This window comes from Macrobrachium rosenbergii, chromosome 20, assembly GCF_040412425.1.
Source record: "Macrobrachium rosenbergii isolate ZJJX-2024 chromosome 20, ASM4041242v1, whole genome shotgun sequence".
Classification (NCBI taxonomy): Eukaryota; Metazoa; Arthropoda; class Malacostraca; order Decapoda; family Palaemonidae; genus Macrobrachium; species Macrobrachium rosenbergii.
Genome location: NC_089760.1, coordinates 36,483,823 through 36,499,516, shown reverse-complemented (window position 1 = coordinate 36,499,516; position 15,694 = coordinate 36,483,823). Strand labels below are relative to the sequence as shown.

The 15,694-nt window shown below is 34.1% G+C and overlaps 1 protein-coding gene across 3 annotated transcripts in view; it reads right to left on the bottom strand.

Annotated features, from left to right (window-relative positions):
* LOC136849265 (uncharacterized) overlaps window positions 1-15,694 on the bottom strand; it is a 98,810-nt gene that overhangs the window by 5,886 nt on the left and 77,230 nt on the right. The window contains exons 6-7 of one of the 3 annotated variants that reach the window (XM_067122553.1): window positions 6,872-6,892; window positions 2,363-2,560 (exon numbers count right to left, since the gene is read on the bottom strand). In XM_067122553.1, coding sequence (XP_066978654.1) covers window positions 2,363-2,560; window positions 6,872-6,892 — 219 coding nt within the window. Of the gene's footprint in view, window positions 1-2,362; window positions 2,562-6,871; window positions 6,893-15,694 lie in introns of all 3 variants that reach the window. The other 2 variants (XM_067122554.1, XM_067122555.1) reach the window with 2 other exon arrangements.

The following is a 15,694-nucleotide window of genomic DNA, read 5'->3' as shown; positions in this document are numbered from 1 at the left end:
GAAAATTTATTTGTAACTTTCATTAAGATATTAAAAATTTGATAGCATAAGAATGAATGTAGTCAACCCTGACTACAAGATTATCCAGTATGAAAAATGTTCTCTATATGATATATTTACTCCTTATGACAGTTTAATTTTTTTTTTTTTTTTTTTACATATTGAAATTCACTTCAAAAAACAATTCTTTGGATGTGTCAGAGGCACCAGTATTGAGCTGCTAAGAGAGAGGAACAATCTTAGTGAATGTACCCAGTAGTACTTCAATCTCTTTAATTATCAAATTGAGCCTTTGATCAATTTCCTATGGACTTGAGATGTTAAATGTGTCGTGAACCTTAATATAAATTCCAAACGCTTGCTAGTGTACTTTTGAAATGAATAATTTTAACTGTAAAACTGCATTTAATTGTCATGAGGGTGAACACCTTTAACATGTCTTCCAGGAGAGGAACTAGAAAATGCTGCCTGGATTGGACATTGATTATGTCAAGTACCAAATACTTTTACCAACTTTTATAGTTTTGTCCTTTTCCTGATCTAATTTTATTTAGATATGTTTGTTGACAGACTATGAAACGAGAGGACTTTCAATCCTATGTTTTGACCAATAGAGTACTGATGTCATCTGATGGTGACTCAGTTATGATCAATTGTAACATAACCCTACTTTACACAAAATGTAGTTTGGTTCATGACATTTATTCATAACAATGGTCATCATTATTCATTTCTGGGGAAAATCAATCTTTAAAGGTGTATAAAAACATAAATGTGTCAAATGATATGTAAAATACACAATACAGTCATCCCTAACATACAAGGGAATAGGTTTCAGGAACTGTGGGCCCTGTTCTCAATATTAATGAATTTTTTAATCCCTTACACAAAGTAACATAATACAAAGTAAAAGGTAATTGTATATAAATGTATAACTTAAGCAAATCCTCTGGTAAAATTACTGAATTATACATTAATTCTCATGCTCTCAAGAAAAAAATAGTTTAATTAACTACTTAAGCTTAGCATATACTACTGTGTAACTGATTAATAAGTATTCTCTCTCTCTAGGATTTCAATTAGATCATAGTCAACTAAGTAAGTGTGGCACTTGCTCATCACATAGTGACTATTCTTTGCAGTTTTAATTCTGTAATACTAAACTATAAAAGCCCAGCATTTGTTCTTGTAAAACAGTGATTTTAAAAAGTTTCTCTCGATTTTCAACAGTAAATTTAACTAAGCAAGCCTCACATTCACTCTTGTTTTAATAAACATTAGTTGAATTCTCTCTCTCTCTCAAGAATCTGAATTAAGTACTGTAATAGTGAATTTAAATAAGCAAGCCTGACATTTGCTCTAGTGTAACAGTGATTAGCAAATTCTTTGTGGAATTTCAATTACATAATACAGTAGTAAATTAAACTTTAAGTCTCAGACTAAGTGACCACTGCATTCATTCTTGCAAATTAGTGATTAATATATTCTACCTCCCTCTCACGGATTTAAATGACACAATTGTGAATTTAAATAAAGCCTGGAATTTGCTCTAATATAATAATTTAAAAATTCTCTCTCTATAATTTCAAGAAGTAACAATGACTTTCAACTAAGCCAGCCTGATATTTGCTTGAGACAATTTTTTCTCTCTCCCCCTCTCTGGAATTTCAATTCCATAATAATAAACTTAACAAAGCCTAGCATGTGCTCGTATGAAAATTAATAATATAAATCTCTCTCTATTTGGAATTTCAATATGATAGTGGAATTAAGTAAGGCACCTGACCTTGCATAACAGCAATTAATATAAATTCTTTCTTTCTGGAATTTCAGTAACAAAACAGAGAAATAATTAAGCAAGCTGGATATTTCATCTTTCATTACAGTGACTGTTACAGCACTCTCTAGACGAGGATAGTTACAATTCCAGTTTCAAGTTTTTGTTAAATAAAAGCACATTGTAAGGTGGAAAACCTACAGCAGTCTTTACAATATGCCATACTTTGGTTTCAGTGTTACTGTACAATAGTAACAATGGCATTTCTAATGTATTTAGGTAGTAAGCTGAAAGTTTCTTATATATTTTTCATGTTTTTGGCATGCAAAAGAAATTCCTACTTTGCATTTTGGAACTTTTTCAACTCAACACATTTTCAAATTTACACAAGTGGAAGGCTGATTGCAATCTTTTAGCAGTGAAAGAAATTCTTTAAAAAACTGCAGAAAATAAAATTGTACAAAACCCAGCTGCAACTATTATGAGATACAGACAAGCACAGTGTTTATAAAATAGGACTGAGCATATTCTTTAAAAATTAAAGTAAGCCCTACATTTAAAAAAAAAAGGCAGCATTTTGGTTACCTTCCTAACTTTGTACGGTGGTTCCTGTATTGTAGGATCAGGTCTGAAGGCAGGGGTATCTACAAGTCGCTGTTTATCCAATCCATTTCTACCCACACCTTTGTGACTAGAAAGATTGTCAGGCCTTAAGCCATTGGCCACAGGAATGAGAGGTGGAGGGGCTTTGGATGTGGATTTTGAGCTGTTCGAGTTGGAATTCTGAAAATGAGAAAAACAAGACATGATTAGACACCATTATCAAAATGATTAAGATATTAATATTTTTCAAAAACAAAAGCACAAGTACTATTTTCAATTCTGGAAGCAGAACAATGGGATCCTGAAAAGATAAACAAAATGCAATAACAGTAACAATTACACCTAATTGCCAAAATATACAGTATAACTATAAAATAAGCATAGCAACTAGCACAAAACCATTTAAATTCTTGCTTTTTGCTGAATTCTTCGCTTTCGAAAATTAAAAATGTCTCAATTTAGACATTTATATTTTACATATACCATGTATAATGGCATGGGAGATTTTCAAGTGAAAATCTCTTCAAACTTGGTGGACTACTGTGATTAGCACAAAGCCGCTTGTAAAATGCAATGAAAGACAAAGACTTGCTACCCTACTGTGACCTTTATTTCTATCATGACAAGTCTCCTTACAAGCCAGACCTATGAGTAAAAACGTTAACTTAATGGTCTGATTAAACAATTTATCATCATTATCATTATTATTACTGGAGAAACAAATCCACAGTTATGTATATGTACATACATTTAAAGAAAAATCTGTACAGAGAGCTCTAAGGAATCTGTTCGAACAGATTCCCAAATTCTCTCTGTTCAGATTTATCTTTAAATATATGTACATATTCATAACTGTGGATTTGTTTCTCCATTTCAACACTAGTGCTGCTATGAGTATTTTTTAATTATTATTATTATTGTAATTACTATTTTGAACAACAATATATATAATAAATAATAATAATAATAAAATTATGACAGCCTATATTTTCTTTCAGAGTTCTATGGAAACATGAGTAGTCACTTCTCTTAATACATGCCATTACTTAGGTTTACATCAATACATGTGTGCAAATAATGAAAAATATATACATTGCTATCTTTTATAATTTACCTATGGTAAACCTACTTCAAATACAGCACTTTTAACATAAAGAATACCACAACCCACTACAGTAGTTTAACCAAAGCAAAATTGTTAAGATTCATTCTCAAGTGTAAAATTCAAGGCAAAGAAAAAATTAAAGTTGAAACCTAAGAAAACAGGAGTAAAAATGAAATATGAAAAGCAAAGACAGAAATTAACGCAGCCAAAGGCCAAATGGGTAACGTAGTTTATGTAATCACAGGACTTCAACTATTCTCCATGACCACAGCATTTACCATTTTTTTTTTTTTTTTTTTATTTTGCAAAACACCATCATCACCTTCAAATTTACAGTAAACAGCTTCATCTCCACTTTTCATAATTATAAGTAAGCCCCAGATCAAAGGCTGAGAAGCTAGAAATCAAGAGAATTTCAGATATTCAGTTATAAACTATGAGCCATAATATGTCCAGTACACAAATCTATTTTTATATTTTGAATCTTTTCTTTTCCTTGTGAAAATGTTGACATCTCTCTCTCTCTCTCTCTCTCTCTCTCTCCTTTTCCTTGTGAAACTGTTGACATTCTCTCTCTCTCTCTCTCTCAAATGCATACAAAAATATCAATCTTTTAAGACTTTTGTATGTCGACTTTTTTCAGTCATACAACAGCAATGCAAATACTGCATTAGCTACCATTTCTCTTAAATCCTATGCATTCCGTTAAAATGACAGTAAAACAAATAAATGACTGGACAGAGAGTTGAACATGAAATAATTTTACACTGACAACAATTAAAAATTTTGAGTTACAGACAGTATATGGCTATTTAACCATCATGACCCAAGTACTTTCTCTAATCTTTAAAGCTACACTGCTTTCTTCCTTTCACTTTTCATTTGTTCCCTTTAATCTCTCTAGACTGAGCTCTCCAACTAAACTTTCCCTATATTCACCCACTGTTTCTTAACAGAACTTTCATGCAAGCTCAAACAAACCAAGACATGGGACTTTTCAGTTTGCCTATACCTATAACATTACATCCATCAGCAGAAATGAAGAACAAGTTTCATCATAAAGAAACTCAAACTGCTGGAATTTTTCATGCAATGAAGCATCAACAGAAAGGATATAGTAAATACTTCTTTCCATAGTCTGATACACAGTGAACATTTCTTACCCAGTTTACAATCTGTATTTTCTGATTTCTTTTACAACAGACACACATGAGAAAACAGGCAACCTTCCCAAGTTATGGCCAAGGTTAATTCCTGTTCAACCTTTAACCTCATCAAGCATTCCATGATCCTCAATTTGCATATCAGTTTCCCTAAAGAAGTATTAATGCCAACTATGAAGCTCAGAGGTTGTGGCCATGGTAAAATTCCTTTTCAATATTTGACCTCACTAGTACAAATAGGACTTGGCAGATCAAGTTAGAGCTGCATCTCCATCAAGGTTATTGAAGTGACAAGAGACATCACACCTTAGCTCATAGAGCAGGCCATTCAGGACTTGTCTAACCTATTTTAAAGTATGTGCAATGATTAATCAGTGATGGTTAAGATAAGCAAAGGAGATAATTCCATATACAGTATTGTATTAAGAGGCAATAAATGCGAAAACAAGGCATGAGTAACCATAGCTAGGTTATGGTGTACAGGAAATTGAGGTAGAGAATCTTCAATAAGAACTAGGACTGTAATGAAAGTGAAGAGCAAAAGCTTTTAGCTTTAACGTATACTGTACTAGTAAATTTAGGACCAAGCCCTCCTTGATTTTTTGAAGACATTCAAGATTTTACAGTGTCAAAATCTATGCTAGATGATGCTTGGTTTTGATCACTTTCAGTCAAGAATGCCAGGGAAGGTAAGGTCAAGCACATGTTCTCATTTTAAGTAATGTTACACAGAACACTCTAAAGCCCACATACTCAGCACACTCCATTTGTTTGTAGTCACAGCACACTCCATTTGTCTGTAGTCAGTTGGGTGGGAGACCATACTACAGAGCAACAGTCTACAAATTTGTGTACAGAGTATTAATATTTCTTTCTGAGAATTTCAGAATTTATGCCAACTTTTTGCTATGATTACATACATAAGAAATATTACCATGTTGTCTCATCAGAAGTGAAGAATCCAAGATCTCTGGTTTAGAGCTATATCATAATGACATTTCCATGTGGATCAAGATCGTAAGCAAAATTTCATGATTTGTAAACAGAGTTTGAGTTTGTTCCTAATACAGATAACCCTTTTTCTCCACATCTAGGGATAAACTAATTTATGATGTCTAAACAGTGTATGAGGAATACTGTGGTCTGGAAGATGTTATATGGCTAAACGAGGGAACGGCTCTCCATATGCTAACACAATGGTCAAAATGATACCCAATATCTGTAACAGTTAGCAAGGCTTCCTAAAAGGAAGGTACAATAGTACATACATGCCAGTATATGTACAATATATGTCAAACAAATGGGATGATGATAAATAAGGAATAACCTTACTAGAAGGAATGTTAGATATGCAAAGGCACCTGAAAAGGGGAAGGAGATCTCTTCAAGAGAATGGAGGTTCAAGCATGGTCACACATTATGTGAAAAGAATGAAATCATCTTAACAAACTGGAAGGATGAAAGAAAACACAAACAGCAAGTAGATCACTAAAGATGGGAAGGATGTGACAGAAGCATAAAATGAAAGTTGAAAGTTCATTATTAATATTCAATTGATTCATTGGATAATTATTCAGTATCTTGAAATTTTAACAGTGCTCTGAAAATTTTGTCGATTCTAACAACATTTATTTTATGGATTTGCTTCCATGACTTGTGCATTTAGGGACTGGGTTAAAAGTTTTTTTCACTAAATACCCATAGGTCAAACAAACGTGACCCATTCAAAGTTCTAATAAAATCACTGTACTTCTAAATTGCATTCTTTTTTTAAACAACATTACAAATTAAAATTCACTCAGGTATATGTGATCTGATCAGCATCTTCAATCCCTTAATGCCAGCTTATCAAGGACCCAACATACTACATTTATACTAGTTTCATACATTTTGTAAAAAATGCAGTTTGTTAGATAAAAGCAGTTTCAAACAACTTTAAAGGCCTTCTGAAGCATTCAGTCACTGAAAATTGCAACTTTTCTGTTAAAACAGAAACATTAACGGGTGACAGGGACTCGTTCTGTTCATCATATATTGCAACAAATCCTCAACCTGAAGGTTTGGACCCAATAGTGTAAACTGCAGTGTGAGACTGATGCAATAAATTAAAAAATAAGATGACAAATATGCGAACACAAATGTCTCTAATTTTCAGTGACTATCAGTTTTATAAAAGCCTAAAAAGTTATTACTCTAAAAGTTCTCACTCAAGCCAAAACTTACATGTAAAAATATGTTGGACCCCTGCCCATGCAGCAATAAAGGAAAATGGAGAATCTAATAAAGCAGTCACTTCAATTACAATGAAAAGGATCTAGTCTTGTCAGCAATCATCAACATCTCTAAAACCTATCATCTTCAATAAACAGTAAACACTTTGGAATACTGAATCTGATCACAAACTGAAACATCCACACTATGCAGTCTTCAAATCAGCTACATTGGTTTGGCCCAATGATTATTTATAATCCCACTGACCATTCCCCACATGCAGGGAATAAAGATCAACACTGACAGTTCAATATATATTCTATGTGTGAATGCCCAAACAAACTAACAATGAATGTCATTTTTAAATTACTAGTAAAGACAAACTCCTTGTGTCAACTCTATGAGAGTGAAGTGTTTTGATTTAATGGTATGGTTAAACTAGCTAATATCAATTATTTGATTTCCATAATTTTAAAACAGTCAGTACAAATTTGTACAGATTCATATCTAGCCATAATCCAAGAAGGATAAAGTCTAGTATTTCAGAAAATGCTATGTTTACATTTACCAACTTGAATTTCTATTGGTTCTACTGGGGCAATGGCAGCAGTGAATAATCTCTCAAAGGACGAACAGCTTTTCCCCTGGTGCAACTTGCCATTCTACAGCGTCTGTCAGGTTTATACATTTTTCCTTTTGACTTGTGTGTATATAAAACAAGTTTTTTAAGTGTGCCAAATAAAGATATCCTAAGAATTTCAAGAGTTTGCTTGATGGGCATCAAAACTCTGATATGTATTTTAACATTGTAATTCTTTTTCCATCTCAATTTTTCAAAAACATTATTTCTTTTGTTTTCTATTGGAAATCTGGAATCTACTGATGAAGACTGGTACAGTATCCACTTTTGTATCAATGCACTTGACATGCTGTAGGTTTAGGGCCACGAAAAATATAGTAAATCATCCGTAGACAGTATAACTACTTTTAAAATCTACCTTTTGACTGACTTGCAATGTTAATTATCATAAGCAATAATACATACTGAAAGCACTTCCTTGTGACACATCATACTTCAAGGTTTAAGAATATAGGCTATGCTATCTATCTGCAATGAAGTCTATTCAAAAATGAGATGTCAGGGGCAGTACTATTACGAGATTACACTATATGAGAATGAACAATAACTAAACATGTCAAAATAAGACACCAGCCCACTTACAAACGAGTTACGTTCCGGAAGGCCATTTGTATGTTGAATTGTTTGTAAGTTGGTTACTGTACTCTTCATGCCTATTTAAGTCCAGTATGATATAAAGTCAATACAGTACTGTACATTTTTTATCACAAAACACAATGTACACTGTACATACAGCACGCAAAACCAAGTTTGAACTTACGGGTGGCAAAGGGGGATGCTCTGAATACAATTTTAATTTGCGAGCCTGTCTGTTTGTATCTCTGAATGTTCGTAAGTTTAAAGTTCACAAGTAGGGTGGTGTCTGTACATACAGAGAACATGGATTCTGCAGAATATAGGAGTAAGATGAAAAATGGCAAGTTATTATTATTATTATTGGGTAGTTTAACCAAATTAATAAATTCACTTCTTAAATTCGTAAGGCTAGCCAAACTTAAGAATTTCCTTCAGAAAAAAATTTTGGATTTTTTACTTTAAAATTTAATGGTTGGGTTTGCTGAAAATGATAAAATTTGTGATACCATTTTCTTATTTGTTTAAAATATTCAACATTTGCTACTGGTTGAAATTTGTTTTTATATAATGCTGAAGCTTAGTGATAGCCTACATTATTCACAGAAAGTGACTGGGTCATGTGGCATACTCAACAACATTAAGGATAAAGCAAAATTATTTCAATACGGCACTTTTTTAGGCATGCAGAATATCAATACCCAAAAATGGGTATATTTCACCTGAATATTATCAGATTCATTATTCCATATTCACACTATTAATCAGTTTACCATAGAATCAACTTTCATGCGCTCACCTTATAATTTATTCTTAAATTAAAGATAAAAATTGGAATGAGGTAAGTAGTAAGAGCCTACCTAAGGAGAAATGATAAAAAGTAAAGCAAAAAATTGGAATAAGGTTAGTAATAAGCCCCTAAAGAGAAATGATAAAAAGTAAAGCTTTAAAGCAACACAGCTGGGCCAAAAAAGATGCTACAAGAACCAACATTGTTCCACACTGCCATATTAGAGGGATGGATTTCATGGATGTTCAGTATTCACTAACAGGATGGCTATACTGTATTCCAAGTCAGAGTTGCACCCTTAGCTGCTTAATTAGTGGCTTCAATTTCTATTAATGTACGTCCACATGAGCAGCGCCCAACATATGATTTAGTAAATGAAAACTTAATTTGTTGTGAAAGTGTTTTATGAAATTTGAAGAAATGCCAAACAAGTCATTTTGACTTAAGTACCAGGAAAATAGGCCACACATTATGTCAGTCACTTACATGAGAAATACATAACATACAGCATTTGTGGATCTTGAGAATATGTTCTACAATGCAAAGATGTAATTACATGGGCATTACTAAGGCACACGATACAGGGACGTCACTGAGTAAATACTTGAGTTAATACTGGACCAAATGAATCAGAAAAATGAGGGAGAACTATGTTCATCTCAGAAAGTACAGAAGCCTTTTTTGCTTTTCACAGTACCAAAAGAAGTTAGAAAGAGGTAAAGGAAGGGAGATCCTAGGTGGTCACTGTATGGAAAGGAGCAACTGTTAACAGTCTAAATTTATGGAAGTGGTCTCTACAATCTTCAAAATGTGGAAGAGTGAAATGGAACACTATCCCAAATTATGAGTAGGAAGGAAGCTATGAAGGTGTAGTCAGGAAAGAGACAATGTGTATCTCCAGTAACACCTGATATTACATGAACTGTTCAAGCAAAAAACAAAACATACATTCTGAAAACATGTTATGACAAAACAGTCTGAACCATGTCTGTATTACATGAGAAAGGTTGTTTCACACACATTTACTGCATGGGAAACTGACAGATCTCAAATGAATGTGATGGGGAAGAACACAGGACCTGAAGGGAGGGAGAAGCATGGATGAGGACCTATACCAAATCCTCATTTGGTACAAGTCCTCATGATACACGACTGTAAAGAACTTAGATGTCTGACGAAAAGAAACTGCTCACAGTAAAAATGTTAATGAAAGGTGATGAAATGTAGTTTTATTAAAATAACGTCTTTCTAACAGGATACAGTGTGTTGCTAATCATTTCAGATATCTGGAAAAGCCTATTAAAATGCAAGTAAAAAATGTGGCGAAGTTTCTTCGGCGCAATTGAATTTTCTGTACAGCGTATAATACTGTATGAAACTCTCAGCTATGGCCCGGTGGTGGCCGTGTTGTTGGCACCTATAGTGGTGCCAGACCCACAATCATGGCTAACTTTAACCTTAAATACAATAAAAACTACTGAGGCTAGAGGACTGCAATTTGGTATGTTTGATGATTGGAGGGTGGATTATCAATATAACAATTTGCAGCCCTATAAGCCTCCATAGTTTTTAAGATCTGTGGGCGGACAGAAAAAGTGCGACAGACAGACAAATAGCATCTAAATAGTTTTCTTTTACAGAAAAATAAACGGGGGGATTTCTGCATGTATAGAAAGTGCCTGACCTCAAATATAAACTAGGGTATGTATTCACAGTGTTTTATCAAACTACTAACATAACACCAGCATTGTTATCAGTGGAAGAGATCATGTACCCGTGAATCAATGGTAATTGAAACTTCAACTCTTCCCAATAACAACTTTTCTGTGAAGAAGATATCCAGAGTAAACAGATTTAAATGCCCCTCATTTATTATTGCAAGACTGTTTATTCCAATAACTCTGCTGTTTACAATGAGTTCTGATAATGGGCAGCTGACCTTCCACAACCATAGTAGCTTGTTCACCTGATTTCTATTGCAGCATCTTTGGTGCTTTTGAAGCAGTATTGCCATGAGAACTTCATGCAAAAAGTTACATAAAAAAAATGAAAGACTTACTTCACATATTCATCATTTCTCTTAATTTTTGTTTCTGTACCACCACACTTAAAGATATTTTTAAAAATATTTATATCAGTAATCACTATTGTATCTTGGTAATTCCTCTTTGACTACAGTGGTTACTGTTTACTGATTATTATTACTGTGGTTACTGTTTACTGATTACTATTATTATTACTAACTGAACTCATTTCATCATGTGCTTCCTCATGGATGGAGTGCAGTGATGTGCCCATACCTGCGAGACCCTTATAACCAGTCTGGCTAACTTGTTTACGTGGATCCTGGATAAAACAAGCTTTATCTAATGACTTTTGCTTTTTCTGATTTTACTTTCATGGGATTGAACATTAAATGAACTCTCTCTCTCTCTCTTTCTCTGCAGTCTTTTATCTTGTATACTTTCTGCCTCAGAGCATACAAGATTTCTTGGGCTTTGCTACAGATGTTTGAATGGCTACATCATCTCCATATCTACCATTATTTAACTAAATGTTCCTAACCCCCTCTCATTATGTCTAAACTACCTCAATCTCTGACATTTGCTACAGTTTCATGGGAAAAATCTGCTTGTGGCAGCAAAAATGTTAAAGGTCATTTTCAGCGGCCGCTAGACCAGAATGCAAAATTGTATTTTTCGGTTTCTTTCAGTGTGGAAATGTCAGTATTAAATATCTGTAAGTTGGTTTTTTCTCTTTTGTACTTGGTGATTATATGGTCAGGGGTACCTCTCACATATCTGGTGATGCTGTGTGGTATGTTATGTATCGGGGCGAGAGCACTATGACAAGTTTTATACACAGAGTCTAAATGGAAAAAGTGTGGTGATAAATATTTCTTTTAATGGATAGTAAATTTTTTAGCTCTAAAAGTTATAAAAGAATGGGTAATTATTCTGTCACTAAGGGTCATTGCAAACTCCTGGGGTACAGAGTGAATGTTGTCAGTTGATGCCATTGATAGGTTTGTTATAATCACTGTATTTATCACTGAATATTTATTGGCACAAATCCACTTTTTTCTAGAATATTTTTTCTTTACATTTGTGTTTGGTCCACTAAGCTCAGTCATCTTGCCTAGCTTTCTAAGCAGCACCTTTTTGTTATGCTTTCAGTTTTTGAAGTAGAACAGCTTAAATATACAGGTTGATTCTTGTGACTGCTATTATAAAAATTATGGACAATATGTAATATACAAAAATGGAAAATTCATTTGGCTTTAGAATTCTTATTTGAAATTAGTTATCAACCTATGTAGGGAAATTTATAGGATACAAAAATAATCTAATTCTCAAATAAATATCTTGGATTAGTGTATGAACTGCTTGACTTAGAAAGCTTGTATCATACTTTGAATCTAGAAAAGTAACTCTCAGAGGTTTAACTTAGTGTGAAAATGTTTTAAATAAACGTGTGGGTCCAAAGGGTTGTTTGTGAATGGAAAGTGTAAATTGGAGTGAGACAGTCAGGGAAGTAGAAGAGACCAAATGGAATGGGTGAAAAATTAGGCAGAAAGCATTACAGCTGATACCTAAATGAAATACTGTACAGACACTATAGCCCTGCATATATTGTGCTGCTTTAGGTAACTAGTAGACTGTAATCCCACTAGGTGGGTGGTTTCATTATTGCTTTCTGCTTCATTGGGAAGCAATGATGAGACATGTGACACTGCTGTCTAAATAGCAGTTGTAATGCCCAAAAAAAATTTTTTTGTTATTGAGAAACTGGGCTGTATCAGACAAGACAAACAAAGAAGTCTTTAAAATATTTACACAAAAATTTAAGAAGAATTACCCACATTTTTTTTCTATAACTGCCATAATACTGGCAATTGAACAACAAATTATAATTTCTCTCAAAGCTGAAAACCAAGGCAATAAATTATTCGTACAATAAATCTGAAGACCAAGTTCAAAGAAAATTAGTACAGAGCATTAGAAACCAAGCCAGAAAATTAATTCTCACAAGGTTAAAAACACCAAACATCAGAAAGTGATTAGTAGCAATGGTTCCCTCGAGGTAAATGCAGTCACCTGTCACTTGTTTAGGAACAGAAATAGGTGAAATTCTATCGGTACAATACTCATCTGTATATTACAGCAGATGTACACTATGAGACACAATCCAGCTGCATTCTTTACCCAAGGTTCATCCTTGGGCATGCAACCTTCAACACGGACAAATTCAAAAACATTTCGCTCATAATCTGGATCCACACATATAATCACAATGGCGTGCCAAGTCAGGACATGGAGTCACCATGTCTGACTATCTAACTTGATCAGTTTATAATATAGGAACTATGGAAAACTGGTGTAAACAATTGGTGTTAAAAATGAGAAAATTTTCAAAATGAGATATTGTTATCATGCACACAACGTGGGTTATGTTGATTAGCATGGTCTCTGCACCCAGGCAACTATAACAATACACAATAACTTAAGAGCCCTACATATATTCACTAAAAGGGAGAACACTTGCTTATCTTTCCTCATGATAGAATCAAAGCATCACAATGAAGTCTCATCCAGTGCAGGAATAAAAACTATTAAATACCTGTGCATCTACAACATGAAGGGGGGCTGGGACCTAAATTTACTGGCAAACCCATGAATACTTTTAAACCTTTGTTCTTCAAATTTCCATACTACACTTTTTCCTCACAAATCAAAATACTTCAAGCACCAGCTTACAGAGCACCATACATACAAAATACCACCAGTCATATAAGGTGTCAAAAGGAACAGCTGTTCTTTTGGCTCTCTTCACCTAAGTGAGAGCAAACTTCAAAGCTCATTACTATTTCCTTATGAAACTTTCACCTAATTTACATTTGACACTATAGTGTTAAAATGAGCTGGATAAATTATCTTATCCAGAAGCAACACAGTCTTTAATGGAAACAAATTTGAACAAATACACTTTGGTGAGAAATCACAAATTTTGCTCATCCTCGAGTCAGATGGTAATGCCATCACATAAAAGCCTCAAGCTACAGACCTTAGAGAAATTATATCCAACAAGATAAGGTTAGCCAATATATAGAGAATCCAAACATACTTTTGTAAAGAGTCAGATAGTTACTGTACACATTAAAAAAAAGGTACACAACCTATGCACTCAAGATACGACACTGTTTAGACCAATTGAAGACTGCTCACCAGCCAAAAACAATAACTTCATCCAGATGGAAATACCATCTACATAAAAGTCCCAGCCGAAATATCTTGGAGAAATTATATCAGACAGTCTAAGGCCAACCCATACATAGAGAATTTAAAACATACTTTTTTATATAGTCAGTGTTACAATAAACATTTTCAAAAAAGATACACAAACTATAATCTCAATATACATGACACTGACTAGACCAACTGAAGATTACTGCCCACCAATATGGTCTCCCGATACTTTAACTACAGCCCAAAAGAATGACTCCAGAAAGTGCTATTATGTAATTACAAATAAAAGCCAAACATCTGCAAGACCTACTATGTCAAGAAAGAAATCAAACCAAACGGCTTCAAGTATGGGCAAACATATCATAGAATTATTATTATTATTATTTTATTATTATTATTATTATTATTATTATTATTATTATTATCGTCATTCAGAATAAGAACATATTCACACGAAGCATGCCCACAGGGGCCACTGACTTTAAATTCAAGCTTCCAGAGAATATGGTGTTCCTCAGGAAGAGTAAGAGGAGGTAAAGGGAAATACATAAAGAAGAGATCCCACTTATTAAAAAAGAAAAATGAATTAATAAATAGATAAAAACGTATTAAAATGCAAGGAGAATAGTATTAGGGTTAGTAATGCATTACATCTTCACCTGAACTTCTTTAGTTCCTACTGCATGACATCCTTTGGGAGGTTGTTCCACAGTCCAACAGTGTGAGGAATAAAGGACCTCTGGAACTGAGAAATTCTGCAACAAGGCACATTTACTGCATACGGGTGCTGCTGTTCAGCGAATCTGGTTGCTCTCGGCAGGTAAAGGGGGCCAGGGATCAATTGTGAATGTGAAAGATCTTTGTTGAAATACAACTTATGCAAAAGTGACAAACAAGAGACCATGTGTTGATGGTCCAAGTTATAACTGCTACTATTAGGAAACCGAAACCTACCACCATGAACCACTCTACCTAGAAGAGATAAATCTCTGGTAAAAGCAGACATCCAAACCAGAGAACAGTACTCTACTAAAGGAAGCACAAAGAACTTAAAAGAAGTTGCACTGATTTTATTGCTGTTATGAGGCCTTACGAACAATTCCTAACTTTGGTACAGCATTTGCTGAAACTTTCATTAGATGTTCCTCAAAAGTTAGGTGCGAGTTACAAGGTGCACCTATGGGAAGTTCCAGCCACCTGGGTTGGGAAATCTGTAAGAGATCTGCTAATCAATAGAGTTTTCGTTTTACTCGAGTTCAGCCTCATATCCCGCTGACTACACCATCCACTGATCGGGTCCATGTCCCGACTGAGGCTGAGGGCAGATTCATTTCTCAAAAGTGGAGATTTTACTACACCCACTAGTGTCGCATCATCGGCATTTTGGACAATCTTGTTTTCCAGGCCAACAACCATATCACTTGTATACATACACTAAAAATAACTGTGGACCAAGAGCACTACCCATGGGAACTCCAGACAAAATAGGTCTTGGTTCACTAAAGATCCCATCCATAGCAACTCGCTGCTGCCTATCTGTAAGGAAATCCTGTGATAATCCTAAAATATACCCACCCACTCCAAGA